The sequence below is a fragment of the Oncorhynchus kisutch genome, linkage group LG25 (genome assembly GCF_002021735.2).
Source record: "Oncorhynchus kisutch isolate 150728-3 linkage group LG25, Okis_V2, whole genome shotgun sequence".
In the NCBI taxonomy this organism is placed as follows: domain Eukaryota; kingdom Metazoa; phylum Chordata; class Actinopteri; order Salmoniformes; family Salmonidae; genus Oncorhynchus; species Oncorhynchus kisutch.
Window position 1 is genome coordinate 37,302,976 of NC_034198.2, and position 14,175 is coordinate 37,317,150.

A 14,175-nucleotide genomic window follows, 5' to 3' on the forward strand; every position below is an offset into this window, starting at 1 on the left:
GGGTTGTACATGGAAAAGGATACTACCCCTCCAATGCTGTGATACATTGTGACATCAAAATACAAATGTGGCACTAAGTCAGCTGGACATATTGAAGAGCACAACAGTTTAGAGATGTGAGGGTACTAGGCAGAATCAACATCTGGATCAGGGAAAGGATATGGGGAAAAAAAATAAAATCCATATTTTTAGCTTGTGGTGTCGTCTAACCTTGCGCAGGCCCAGCTTGGCTGCGATCTCCTCCACGGCTGCAGCTTTAGGGTCCTCTACCAGCTCAAGACTGTTCTGGGTGGCAATCTGATGGACAGAGGAATTCACAAGAGCTCAAATTCAACCAACTAAATCAAACACATCTAGGATAAACATTTCTAAAAAAGAAAAAGAAAAAGGACAAGCTAAAAGTTGTTTCCAATAGCCTAAGAATATGTATATCACAGACACACATTCAAAAGTGTGGGGTCAATTAGAAATGTGCTTTATTTTCAAAAACAAGGACATTTTTTTGCCCATTTAAAATAACATCAAATTGATCAGCAATACAATGTAGACATTGTTAATGTTGTAAATGACTATTGTAGCTGGAAACGGCTGATTTTATATGGAATATCTACATAGGCGAACAGAGGCCCATTATCAGCAACCATCACTCCTGTGATCCAATGGCACATTGTGTCAGCTAATCCAAGTTTATCATTTTAAAAGGCTAATTGATCAATAGAAAACCCTTTTGCAATTATCTTAGCACAACTGAAGACTGTTGTCCTGATTAAAGAAGCAATAAAACTGGCCATCTTTAGACTAGCTAAGTATCTGGAGCCATCTGTCAGGTGGATGTATTATCTTGGCAAAGAATAAATGCTTACTAACAGGGATGTAAACACACCTGTGCACAACATTTGAGACGATGAAGCTTTGTGTGTGTGTGTGTGTGTGTGCGTGGAACATTTCCGGAATCTTTTATTTCAGCTCATGAAACCAACAGTTTACACGTTGCGCTTGTATTTTTGTTCAGTGTAGATACAATGATCTGATTACTTAAGTCTGTGATAAATACTGCTCCTGCAACAGCAGCACTTGGTCAACACCCATTACCCATTGAAAGTGAACCTACTGCCATCCTGTGGCGAATTAATCTTACTACATCTACAAATCACTAACAAACCATTGGATTGAGTCCAGAGCGCTGAACACTCACCTGCGGGGGTTCGTAGATGGCAGCAACCTCTGCTCTGATGGCCAGAGGGATGTCTTTGTGCTCCGTGTACCTGCCGTACAGGTAGCCCATCCTCTGGCTGCCCGTCTTCCTCCAGAAGTCCAGGAAACGGTCTGCGATGGTGTGGTTCTCAAACATGATGTTGTCTATATGTCTGTATTTCTGTTGGCGGGGATGAGGCGGGTTATTAAATCAACATCTCCACTAGGAAATGAGTCGAGGTTGAGAAACCTCGTTGAGGTGCATTTCAATAGGTTACAGTGGATTCCTCTCCTCGTGTCCTTTTCTAATCTGAAGTGATGTGACTGAAGTGGACAGGTGTAAAAGTGAAATCAAATAGCCTTGTAAGCACCAATCCACCACATTTTCTTGTTATCACCCATCCTGTGAGAACCAATGACTAAATGAAGCCAAGAAAACGAGGAGGAGCTACTCTAGAAAAGGGTTTGCCAAATTCGGTCCTGCCCCACTCCCCTCTCTAGGTGCATATTTAGTTTTTTTACCCTAGCACTACACAGAGCATTCAAATAATTAAAGCTCAATGGTTATTTTAACATCAGCTGTATAGTGCTAGTGCAAAAAACAAATACAAATGTAAACATGTGCCCAGGGGGGGGCCCCCAGGACCGAGTTTGGGAATCCCCGCTTTAGACTTCCCGAGATGGACCCTTGGCAGTAAAGAGGAGTATTGAGATTGACCCTTGGCAGTAAAGAGGAGTATTGAGATGGACCCTTGGCAGTAAAGAAGAGTATTGAGATGGACCCTTGGCAGTAAAGAAGAGTATTGAGATGGGCCCTTGGAAGTAAAGAGGAGTATTGAGATGGACCCTTGGAAGTAAAGAGGAGTATTGAGATGGACCCTTGGCAGTAAAGAAGAGTATTGAGATGGGCCCTTGGCAGTAAAGAGGAGTATTGAGATGGACCCTTGGCAGTAAAGAGGAGTATTGAGATGGACCCTTGGCAGTAAAGAGGAGTATTGAGATGGACCCTTGGCAGTAAAGAGGAGTATTGAGATGGACCCTTGGCAGTAAAGAGGAGTATTGAGATGGACCCTTGGCAGTAAAGAGGAGTATTGAGATGGACCCTTGGCAGTAAAGAGGAGTATTGAGATGGACCCTTGGCAGTAAAGAGGAGTATTGAGATGGACCCTTGGCAGTAAAGAAGAGTATTGAGGTGGACCCTTGGCAGTAAAGTGGAGAGAGTTATAGGGTGTACTTGTCTATTGAGGGTGATGGCGCTGGGCTGGCACTTGGTGCAGATCCCCTCTGGCCAGGGAGGGTGGCCCTCGCAGCCCGACTTGATCTTACAGCTGATGTTCTCCAGGGCCACAAACTTCCCTCTGTAGAGGAAAATAAGATTTGAATAAAGACAAAGAGCTTGTGGATGTGGCCAATCCTCCTGCTGGAGAAGAGCAGAGAATACAGAGTGTATATTCTTTTGATATCGTCATGACAAACATGTTGCCAAGACAATACAGACAGATCTAGAACCAGGCTACAGGCTAGAGCCACTCACTTGAATACAGAGTGTATATTCTTTTGATATCGTCATGACAAACATGTTGCCAAGACAATACAGACAGATCTAGAACCAGGCTACAGGCTAGAGCCACTCACTTGTCAGCGCCTCCTGTCAGCTTGCGGATGTAGGCATGGAATGACATGTGTTTGACAGGTGGCTCTAGATGACTCAGGTACTCTTCGTCAAAAGGCTGGCAGATAGACAACAATTAAAATTCACAGCAAAGTTGACACGTAAAATGTTTTTAAGCATCACAGTCAATTGTTGGACGAAGTGAGGAGGAAAGAGCACTTACCTCTAGGGGCACACAGTGCACGCACTTTCCCATCGATCCATGTCGACACCTGAAACAAGAACTGAATCAATACACTGATACAATTGAATGGCTTAATACAATATCTTTATGTATATAAATATCTCTGCTCCTATAGATCTTTATGTATATAAATATCTCTGCTCCTATAGATCTTTATGTATATAAATATCTCTGCTCCTATAGATCTTTATGTATATAAATATCTCTGCTCCTATAGATCTTTATGTATATAAATATCTTAGTTGTAGGATCGATGCTCCTGTTATGGGTGTGAACATTTAAACTAAATTCATTCCTCAAAGTTAAGTAAAAAATGTACCTCCACAAAATTCAAATCACAATGCAGTTGTGAACGTTACAGGACAGCCACCGCGGCCTCGCCAACGTTACAGCCACCGCGGCCTCGCCAACGTTACAGCCACCGCGGCCTCGCCAACGTTACAGCCACCGCGGCCTCGCCAACGTTACAGCCACCGCGGCCTCGCCAACGTTACAGCCACCGCGGCCTCGCCAACGTTACAGCCACCGCGGCCTCGCCAACGTTACAGCCACCGCGGCCTCGCCAACGTTACAGCCACCGCGGCCTCGCCAACGTTACAGGACAGCCACCGCGGCCTCGCTAACGTTACAGGACAGCCACCGCGGCCTCGCTAACATTACAGGACAGCCACCGCGGCCTTGCCAACGTTACAGCCACCGCGGCCTCGCCAACGTTACAGCCACCGCGGCCTCGCCAACGTTACAGCCACCGCGGCCTCGCCAACGTTACAGCCACCGCGGCCTCGCCAACGTTACAGCCACCGCGGCCTTGCCAACGTTACAGCCACCGCGGCCTCGCCAACGTTACAGGACAGCCACCGCGGCCTCGCTAACATTACAGGACAGCCACCGCGGCCTTGCCAACGTTACAGCCACCGCGGCCTTGCCAACGTTACAGCCACCGCGGCCTCGCCAACGTTACAGGACAGCCACCGCGGCCTCGCTAACGTTACAGGACAGCCACCGCGGCCTCGCCAACGTTACAGGACAGCCACCGCGGCCTCGCTAACGTTACAGGACAGCCACCGCGGCCTCGCTAACGTTACAGGACAGCCACCGCGGCCTTGCTAACGTTACAGGACAGCCACCGCGGCCTTGCTAACGTTACAGGACAGCCACCGCGGCCTTGCTAACGTTACAGGACAGCCACCGCGGCAACATCTGCATTGCTTGCTTTTTGGGGTTTTCGACTGGGTTTCCGTATAAGCACTTTGTAACAAGTGCTGGTGTAAAAAGAGCTTTATAAATACATTGGATTAATTAATTGATGCATCTTTCACATTATTTGGCCACGGATATAAAGCGTCATCACTAACACCCGACTACAGACATTATTGCAGTTGATATGCAGGCATTGTCAATGGCCTAGCTAATTTCCCCCCAAACATCAGACACCCCCTAACTTTGGGCACAACATTTAAAATGGACTGGAAAATAACGGTACGTATTGCGATTAAAGACCAGCTTCTAGCTAGCTGACCACCGATTTTCATTGCAGTTTATGTAACGTAAGTTAGGTTGAAAAAAAATATGAAAAAATTTCAATATTTTTTTTTCACATTTTTTTTCAATATATATATATAAACACACACACAAGTTTGGGGTCCATTAAAAGTGTAGACATTGTTAAATGACCACTGTAGCTGGAAACTGCTTATTTTTTTTATGGAATATCTACATAGGCGTACAGAGGCCCATTATCAGCAACCATCACTCCTGTGTTCCAATGGCACATTGTGCAACCCCTTTACAATTATGTTAGCACAGCTGAAAACTGTTGTCCTCATTCAAGAAGCAATAAAACTGGCCTTCTTTAGACTAATTGAGTATTTGGAGCATCAGCATTTATGGGTTTGATTACAGGGTCAAAATGGCGAGAAACAAAGAAATTGTCTCTAACCAGAATAGAAAGTGTGGGAGGCCCCGGTGCACAACTGAGCAAGTACATTGGAGTGTCTAGTGAGAGAAAGACGCCTCACAAGTCCTCAACTGGCAGCTTCGTTAAATAGTACCCTGCAAAACACCAGTCTCTACGTCAACAGTGAAGAGGCAATCCTGGGATACTGGCCTTCTGGGCAGAGTTGCAAAGAAAAAGCCATATCTCAGACTGGCCAATAAAAATAAAATATTAAGATGGGCAAAAGAACACAGACACTGGACATAGGAACTCTGCCTAGAAGGGCAGCATCCCGGAGTTGCCTCTTCACTGTTGACGTTGAGACTGGACAGAGGAACTCTGCCTAGAAGGGCAGCATCCCGGAGTTGCCTCTTCACTGTTGACGTTGAGACCGGACAGAGGAACTCTGCCTAGAAGGCCAGCATCCCGGAGTTGCCTCTTCACTGTTGACGTTGAGACCGGACAGAGGAACTCTGCCTAGAAGGCCAGCATCCCGGAGTTGCCTCTTCACTGTTGACGTTGAGACCGGCGAGATCTATATTGACATCGAGTGTTTAAAAATCGAAGAAAAAAATAAAAATAGCAGAATGTGAGCTAAAATCCCTCTGTTTTTATCTTCTCCCACTACCATATTTGGTAGTGAGTGGAAACGCCAGGCGGATGCTTCACATTTCTACATCCGGTGAAATATCTGTCTCATTGTTCTAGCTGTGCCTCCAATTAACAGCATTAGAACACTCAAATGCCTCCCCTTTTAACCAGTAGGTTTCTTTTCCCCCTGTTTTTATTTTATTTATTTTTTATTTTACCTTTATTTAACCAGGTAGGCAAGTTGAGAACAAGTTCTCATTTACAATTGCGACCTGGCCAAGATAAAGCAAAGCAGTTCGACAGATAAAACGACACAGAGTTACACATGGAGTAAAAACAAACATACAGTCAATAATGCAGTATAAACAAGTCTATATACAATGTGAGCAAATGAGGTGAGAAGGGAGGTAAAGGCAAAAAAGGCCATGATGGCAAAGTAAATACAATATAGCAAGTAAAATACTGGAATGGTAGTTTTGCAATGGAAGAATGTGCAAAGTAGAAATAAAAATAATGGAGTGCAAAGGAGCAAAATAAATAAATAAATAAAAATTAAATACAGTTGGGAAAGAGGTAGTTGTTTGGGCTAAATTATAGGTGGGCTATGTACAGGTGCAGTAATCTGTGAGCTGCTCTGACAGTTGGTGCTTAAAGCTAGTGAGGGAGATAAGTGTTTCCAGTTTCAGAGATTTTTGTTTGATTAGTGAGCTTAAAACTAGATGGGCAGGCTTTTGTTAAAACAAGAAACCAAACTAGGCCCCTTGGCTAATGAATAAGCAACTTGCCTTCTTCAAAACAATGTTATTGTTGCATATTTCAGTCTGGAACCTGGGGCAGTGTAACCTATTCTGCTACACTGTAGCAGTTCGCAAAAACAAAAAAAAGCCCAAATCTATTACTCCAAAACGGCAGCTTGTGGTTGGAACACACAGTTCCATACTTTAAATCAACCAGTCCATTTTGAATGTGTGATCAAGCAGACTTTATTTGGCAAGGAATGTAGCTCTTCTACAGATTCTGTTAGTGTATCCCATCAGTCATTTCTGTAGGCAGGAGCAGAGCTTGGATGTGTGTAAAAAAAAAGAGCGTCAGATTGAAGATGAGTGAGCGACACGTAACAGAGGGAAAAGGAGAAATGTAAGGAGAATAACTGATCACATGGCTAGGTATCTTTTGTTTTGTTTCGAGTCCCTAAACCGCAGTACACAAGTAACACTCGAGTCCAATGTCAATTAACAGTAGTCTTCGGGACAAAAAATGTCACTCGCCCAAAGCAGATTCCAGATGCCTAATGCTACTATATATATGGGGCGGCAGGGTAGCCTAGTGGTTAGAGCGTTGGACTAGTAGACCGGAAGGTTGCGAGTTCAAACCCCCGAGCTGACAAGGTACAAATCTGTCGTTCTGCCCCTGAACAGGTAGTTAACCCACTGTTCCTAGGCCGTCATTGAAAATAAGAATTTGTTCTTAACTGACTTGCCTAGTTAAATAAAGGTAAAATAAAAAAATATATGACTGTGGAAGACTTGAGCGAAATACCGCTTATACTGGGGCATTTTGAAATACCGACAGCCACTGCTTTTAACTATATGTATACCTAAATTATATCCAGCTCATGATAAGTAGCTAGATGTCAAGATCAAGATCTTCTTGGTTAGAGCAGAGACCCCTATCCTGGATTAAAATCCCGGTTGCGTAAAATAGCACCTGCTATATTTTATATTTGAGATTCTTCAAAGTAGCCACCCTTGGCATTGACAGCTTTGCACACTCTTGGCATTCTCTTAACCAACTTCACCTGGAATGCTTTTCCAAAAGTCTTGAAGGAGTTCCCACATATGCTGAGCACTTGTTGGCTGCATTTCCTTCACCATGCGGTCGAACTCATCCCAAACCATCTCAATTGGGTTGAGGTCGGATGATTGTGGAGGACAGGTCATCTGATGCAGCACTCAATCACTCTCCTTCTGTGTCAAATATCCCTTACTCAACCTGGAGGTGTGTTGGGTCATTGTCCTGTTGCAAAACAAATGATAGTCCCACTAAGCGCAAACCAGATGGGATGACGTATCGCTGCAGAATGCTGTGGTATCCATGCTGGTTAAGTGTGACCTTGAATTCAAAATAAAAGAAAAGCCCCCCCACACCATCAGGCCTCCTCCTCAATGCTTCACGGTGGGAACCACACATGCAGAGAACATCCGTTCACCTGCTCTGTCTCACAACGTCATGGCAGTTGGAACCAAAAATGTCTAATTTGGACTCATCAGACCAAAGGACAGATTTCCACCGGTCTATTGTCCATTGCTCAAGTTTCTTGGCCCAATTAAGTCTTCTTATCGGTGTCCTTTAGTGGTTTCTTTGCAGCAATTCGACCATGATGGCCTGATTCACACAGTCTCCTCTGAACAGTTGATGTTGAGGTGTGTCTGTTACTTGAACTCTGAAGCATTTATTTGGTATGCAATTTCTGAGGCTGGTAACTCTAATGAACTTATCCTTTGCAGCAGAGTTAACTCTGGGCAATCCTTATGGAGAGGGAGTGTCATCATAACTCTTGAAGGTTTTTGCAACTGCACTCGAAGAGACTGCACTCGAAGAGACTTTCAAAGTTCTTGACGTTTTCCATATTGTCTGACCTTCATGTTTTAAAGTAATGATGGACTGTTCTTGCCCTAATATGGACTTGGTCTTTTACCAAATAAGGCCATCTTCTGTATACCACCCCTACCTTGTCACAACACAACTGATTGGCTCATAACGCATTAATATGGACTTGGTCTTTTACCAAATAAGGCCATCTTCTGTATACCACCCCTACCTTGTCACAACACAACTGATTGGCTCATAACGCATTAATATGGACTTGGTCTTTTACCAAATAAGGCCATCTTCTGTATACCACCCCTACCTTGTCACAACACAACTGATTGGCTCATAACGCATTAATATGGACTTGGTCTTTTACCAAATAAGGCCATCTTCTGTATACCACCCCTACCTTGTCACAACACAACTGATTGGCTCATAACGCATTAATATGGACTTGGTCTTTTACCAAATAAGGCCATCTTCTGTATACCACCCCTACCTTGTCACAACACAACTGATTGGCTCATAACGTATTATTAAAGGAAATAAATTCCACAAATGAACAAGGAACACCTGTTAACTGAAATTCATTCCAGGTGACTACCTCATGAAGCTGGTTATCCAAAGCTGTCATCAAGGCAAAGGGTGGCTACTTTGAAGAATCTCAAATATATTTTGATTTGTTTTACACTTTTTGGTTACTACATGATTCCATATGTGTTATTTCATAGTTGTGACATCTTCACTATAATTCTACAATGTAGAAAATAGGTGTCCAAACTTGTGACTGGTATTGTATATAAATCTTACAGCTGTGGATCACTGTTCCTCTAGATCTTTGCTTAAATACAACATACAGGAAGTATATAAAGCTCTTACAGCTGTGGATCTTTATTCCTGTAGATCTTTGCTTAAATACAACATACAGGAAGTATATAAAGCTCTTACAGCTGTGGATCTTTATTCCTGTAGATCTTTGCTTAAATACAACATACAGGAAGTATATAAAGCTCTTACAGCTGTGGATCTTTATTCCTGTAGATCTTTGCTTAAATACAACATTCAGGAAGTATATAAAACTCTTACAGCTGTGGATCTTTATTCCTGTAGATCTTTCCCTCCTGCTTGGCCAGGTACTGGTCGATCTCGTCCTCTGAGATTTGGGGCGCCGAGTGGGAGCGAGACATCATGGACGATGAAGAAGAGGACGAATGGGAGGTAGAGGGTAGTGATGACGAGTGAGGCGTGGCCAGGTCCATGGTCTCTCCTGCCGGTCCCGGGGAGCCCGAGGGGTATAGGTAGAGCATGTCTCCATGTCTAGAGGGAGGGAAGAATTAAATTCACCCACACAATGAGCATAATGACAATCCAAGATAAAATGCTGTAGTGACGATATTGATGACAACATGTGTAGCTAGCTGAATGGAGCAGTCTAACGACTAGTGATGCATGTAATAGGTCTAATAGTAACAACTCAATGTTGCTCCTAACTCACTTGATCTTCAGCAGGCTGAGGGTCTTATTCTGGGACTGGATCTCGTCAGTCTTGTTACGGTTCAGGAAGATGGTGAAGCCGTTGGAGGGGAATCCAAACTCTTTGCCCACCTGACAGTAGAAACAGAGTAATGACGATTAGTCCTGTCTCGCTTGCCAGACTCATGGCACGGCTGTGGGAAGAGACTAGATAACGATGAGCTTTAGTTGAGGGTTAAGTAGGGCCACTTGTCTCCTGGAGCATGGCACATCATGAGAGTAGTATAAAGTAAAGTGTCTAATTGTCTATTAAAAGTCCATAAAAAAAATTTAAAAAAAGGGAAAACAAAGATTGTATGAAATCTGGTTGTGAAGATCACTCATGTCTCGCTAATCCTTCTATCAACTGTGTGTTTAACACAGTGTTCACTCCACTTATTTTCACTACCCATTAAACTGTCAAAGCGGATTACCAAACAACAGGCTGACAGAGGAGAAAGTAAGACTGTCAGAGTTGCCTGATCCACGGTCATTATCGCAGAGACATCCAAGATCTATCCAAGTCCTCTGTGTACTTCCGCTGAGCCTAAGTGGGCTTTCTTGCATTTAATCAAATCCATAATGCTTTAGTGGTGCAAAGAGAGTCAACTCTGTTGTACTGTTGGTCACATCTCACCAACAAAGGATAAGTCACAATTCCAAGCGATCAGCAGGAAAAACATTAAAGACGGAGGATGTCCATGTTGTCAAACTGGAAGGTTAAAGCACATACATACAAAAGTATGTGGACACCCCATCAAAACGAGTGGTTCAGTTATTTCAGCCCCACACATCACCCTAGACAAACATTGGCAGTAGAATGGCCTTCGAGAAGTGCTCAGTGAATTGGTGGAGGAGGAATCCTGGTTTGGGGCTGTTTTTCATGGTTCAGGCTAGGCCCCTTAGTTCTAGCGAAGGGAAATCTTAATGCTACAGCATATAATGACATTCTAGACAATTATGTGGTTCTAACTTTGTGGCAACAGTTTGTGGCAATTCCACAAATTAACTTTTAAGAAGGCACACCGGTTAATTGAAATGCATTCCAGGTGACTACCTCATGAAGCTGGTTAAGAGAATGTCAAGCGTGTACATATCTGTCAAGGCAAAGGGTGGCTACTTTGAAGAATCTCAAATATATTTAGATTTGTTTAACCCTTTTTTGGTTAATACATGTCTTCATATGTGTTATTTCATAGTTTTGATGTCTTCACTATCATTAAACAATGTAGAAAATAGTACAAATAAAGAAAACCCCTTTAATGAGTAGGTTTTCTAAAACTTTTGACCGGTTGTGTGTGTATTTCCTGATATTTCTTATACATCTCTCAGATAGAGGACAGACACTTCAGAACCAACTTCCTTTTTTTTGGGGGGGGGGGGGGGGGCGCTATCTGTTGTTCCATGTAGTGAATATGTTATTCGATAATAGCAGAAAGCCCCCCCCCCCCCAAAAAAAAAGATACCTCGAGTGGTCTTAAAATTCTAAATCAAATAGCAAAATGATCCTTGGTATAACCTTCTCACACAATTCCACATAGCTTCCTATACCCACACCCTTCCCACCCAGCTTAGACTCTTATGGGTTAATTAACGCCTCTCTGAGCTCTTCATGCCAACTCTCCATTTCCATCTCTCCCCATCACTGACTGAGTGACTGTACATCTGAGACCAGGGAATAAAAAAATACCCTCATTGATCTGCCACACATTTCTTTCTTTTTTTAACTCAAAGACATGCATTTTTAATAAGGCACTGCCGCAGACAACCCTTCTCCACGGTGACCGAACAGCCGGCCACTCCTGATTCAGCCATTTGATGTGGAAATTTGACTCCCACTTAAGATTTCCTACCCAATACTGTCTCGCAGTCACTGAGGTCCATTTGTGCCCAAGGCGTTGCCCATATTTCACTGTCATTATCTAAATGCTGCTAAGCCAGAGTTAGACATTCATATCCATTTCATCCAAACACAATCTGGCTAGATGAAGTGGATTTGGAATGGAAAACCCTTACTGGAAGGTAGCTAGGTACTCCCAAGGGGTTTTATCCTGGCAGGATAGCAAGCAGCTGCCGTGGTGAATCTATTGATAGCACGCTGTTTAAAAACATTGCATTGCACACCATTATCTCTCCACATAACTCACAACTTTCCCTACACACACACAGATCTCTGCTGAGCCATGCATCAGATCCATCAACAGTGGATGCCATTAACTGCACAGGCAGGGGGGGGGGGGGGGGGGGGAACACTGAAATATCTGCCTGCTTCATACATAAATTAACAGAGGTTGAGCACAGGCTAGGCACAGGGAGATAAAGACAAATGTCCATCTTCTGATGCTAGCTGGTCAATAGCACAGTTGGAAAGAATGTGCTATGAATATGACAACAGAATGACAGAAACAACTACAAGTTTCCCATGTGTTTGTGGGAAGTACTGTTTGTTGTACACGGCCCACCCATATAGCCTAGAGTACCACTGAGAGCCAATGTTTGTCTTCATATCATGCATCCATACTTTAATACCTTATTGAGGAAAGCGGCTGCTGTCTCCTTCTTGGTGGCAGGGATCTTCTTCATCCCGTTCGGGGACTGAACCCTGATGATCTGCAAATTAGGAAAAACATTACATTCTCCACATCATATTGTTGTTTCCTTGAATTTAGATTGCTTTGCCAAACCAAATACATCCATTGGGGAAACCATATTGGTCATGACTCATTAGCTAATTTGATTAACCATGAGCTGGTTACCGGCAACCCACTGAAAACATGACACTGCTGTAGCTAGTTAGATTGAAAGAGACTAGCTGAACAGTGTGTGGACCATGACAGTGCATAAATATGGGTGGAGGGTCGTTGACACCATTGTCGTTCATATTTATCATGACACACGGGGTCATAATTCACAAGCAATAACGTGGTTGTGATATTAAATGAACAGTAGCTAGTTTAGTTAGTTGGGAATTTTAAATGACACGATCAGCTTATATCATGACATGGGCCGGCTAAAATACCAGTGACTGGTTTTCAGGTCATAAGCTAACTTAGTTGGATTGTTTTACCTCGAATGAGCAAAGATAACAACACTAGCTAAAGTTAGCTAGCCGATATTGTGGCTAACTAAGTTAATGTTTGCTAGTAATTTTTTCTGCCACAAGTTGAATACAAGCTATGAACACTGACTAGCTTTTATTTCTCCAAATTTAGCTAACTGTTGCTTCTTTCCTGCAACAAAAAAAAAAGTAGAGGCCAGGGTTATGTTGATAAAACCAGTTAGCTTGCTAACCACAGGTACTGTATGTAGCTAACTAGCTAGTTAACAAAGTCAACAATGTGCCCTTTCTCAAAGTGAACGTCCACGCATTTTCTTTTTTATCCAACAACGTTACAAAGATAACGTTATTAAGTTAATATACTACGACCTCGTTTATTAAATAAGATAGTTTTAACTAAAAACAACAGTACATACGGGCACATTTGAATTCAAAACATTTCTGACCAGTTAAGCTTGCTAACAGTGAGTTAGCAGTTATCTAGGCCTTGTCATTCTAGTACTGATGCTAGCAAGTGGCTAATTCTGCTGCCTCATCACTCCGACAATCAGACTACGTTAACGTTAGCTAGCGAAGTTAGCTACCTAGCCGGCTAACAATACACAATATTTTATCAATAACTACAATGTGTTGTCACACTTACCATATTTTCTGCCATTGATGTTCGGGTTTTGTGCTCCCGATGTATTTCGCTGTGTAACAAAATAGACCGATGTCAGAGATTAAAAATTGACTGACTGGACAAGAGTCAACAAAACTCCATCCCACAATTCAAACACCGGGCGTTACACGCTAACAAGTCCGTACCCTAGTGTCCCTCCTCATCAATCGCCCGAGTGAAACAATCAATATAAAATCTTTCCGCCACTTTATTTTTAGCAAGATTTCCAGGTTATTACGCCCTCGATAAAGTAACCACATTTAATTGAAATGAAGGGATAACAACAACAAAAATACCAGTAATTTGTTGGCTGTTGTTCAAATTGACAAGCCCTAAACTTTTTGTAGGAGCCATTTCGGCCTGCTTTACTGTGCTCATTAGAGAAAAGAGGAAGCGGCGAAGTGAAAGGGACGTCACTACTTACAAAAGTCATAATTATGGCTAAACCCCGCCCATTTCTACAATGTATCTTTTTAAAACATCTGATTTTAAATCTAACCCTGAACTTTAAAGTAATCACACTGCTAACATTATGTCAAATGAAATGTTATTGGTCACATGTTTAGCAGATGTTACGAAATGCTTGTGTTTCTCGCTCCAACAGTGCAGTGCTATCTAACAAGTAATATCTAACAATTTCACAACAATACACACAATACACACAAACTGAAAGTAAATGAATGGAGTTAAGAATATATAAATATTTGGACAAGCGATGTCAGAGCGGCATAGACAAAAAATACAGTAGAATATAATATAATACAGTATATACAGT

The 14,175-nt window shown here is 42.7% G+C and overlaps 1 protein-coding gene across 2 annotated transcripts in view; it reads right to left on the bottom strand.

Annotated features, from left to right (window-relative positions):
• The window catches only part of LOC109870108 (nuclear protein localization protein 4 homolog), a 28,983-nt gene extending 15,147 nt beyond the window's left edge, over positions 1–13,836 (bottom strand). Inside the window, exons 1-10 of one of the 2 annotated variants that reach the window (XM_031804722.1) lie at positions 13,697–13,836; positions 13,383–13,431; positions 12,211–12,291; positions 9,665–9,774; positions 9,256–9,486; positions 3,030–3,078; positions 2,830–2,924; positions 2,429–2,552; positions 1,196–1,375; positions 211–297 (exon numbers count right to left, since the gene is read on the bottom strand). In XM_031804722.1, the coding sequence (XP_031660582.1) occupies positions 211–297; positions 1,196–1,375; positions 2,429–2,552; positions 2,830–2,924; positions 3,030–3,078; positions 9,256–9,486; positions 9,665–9,774; positions 12,211–12,291; positions 13,383–13,431; positions 13,697–13,833 (1,143 nt within the window). In that variant the 5' untranslated portion in view covers positions 13,834–13,836. Of the gene's footprint in view, positions 1–210; positions 298–1,195; positions 1,376–2,428; positions 2,553–2,829; positions 2,925–3,029; positions 3,079–9,255; positions 9,487–9,664; positions 9,775–12,210; positions 12,292–13,382; positions 13,432–13,546; positions 13,648–13,696 lie in introns of those variants that run through there. The other variant, XM_031804723.1, reaches the window with a different exon arrangement.
• Between the last annotated feature and the right edge of the window lie 339 nt (positions 13,837–14,175).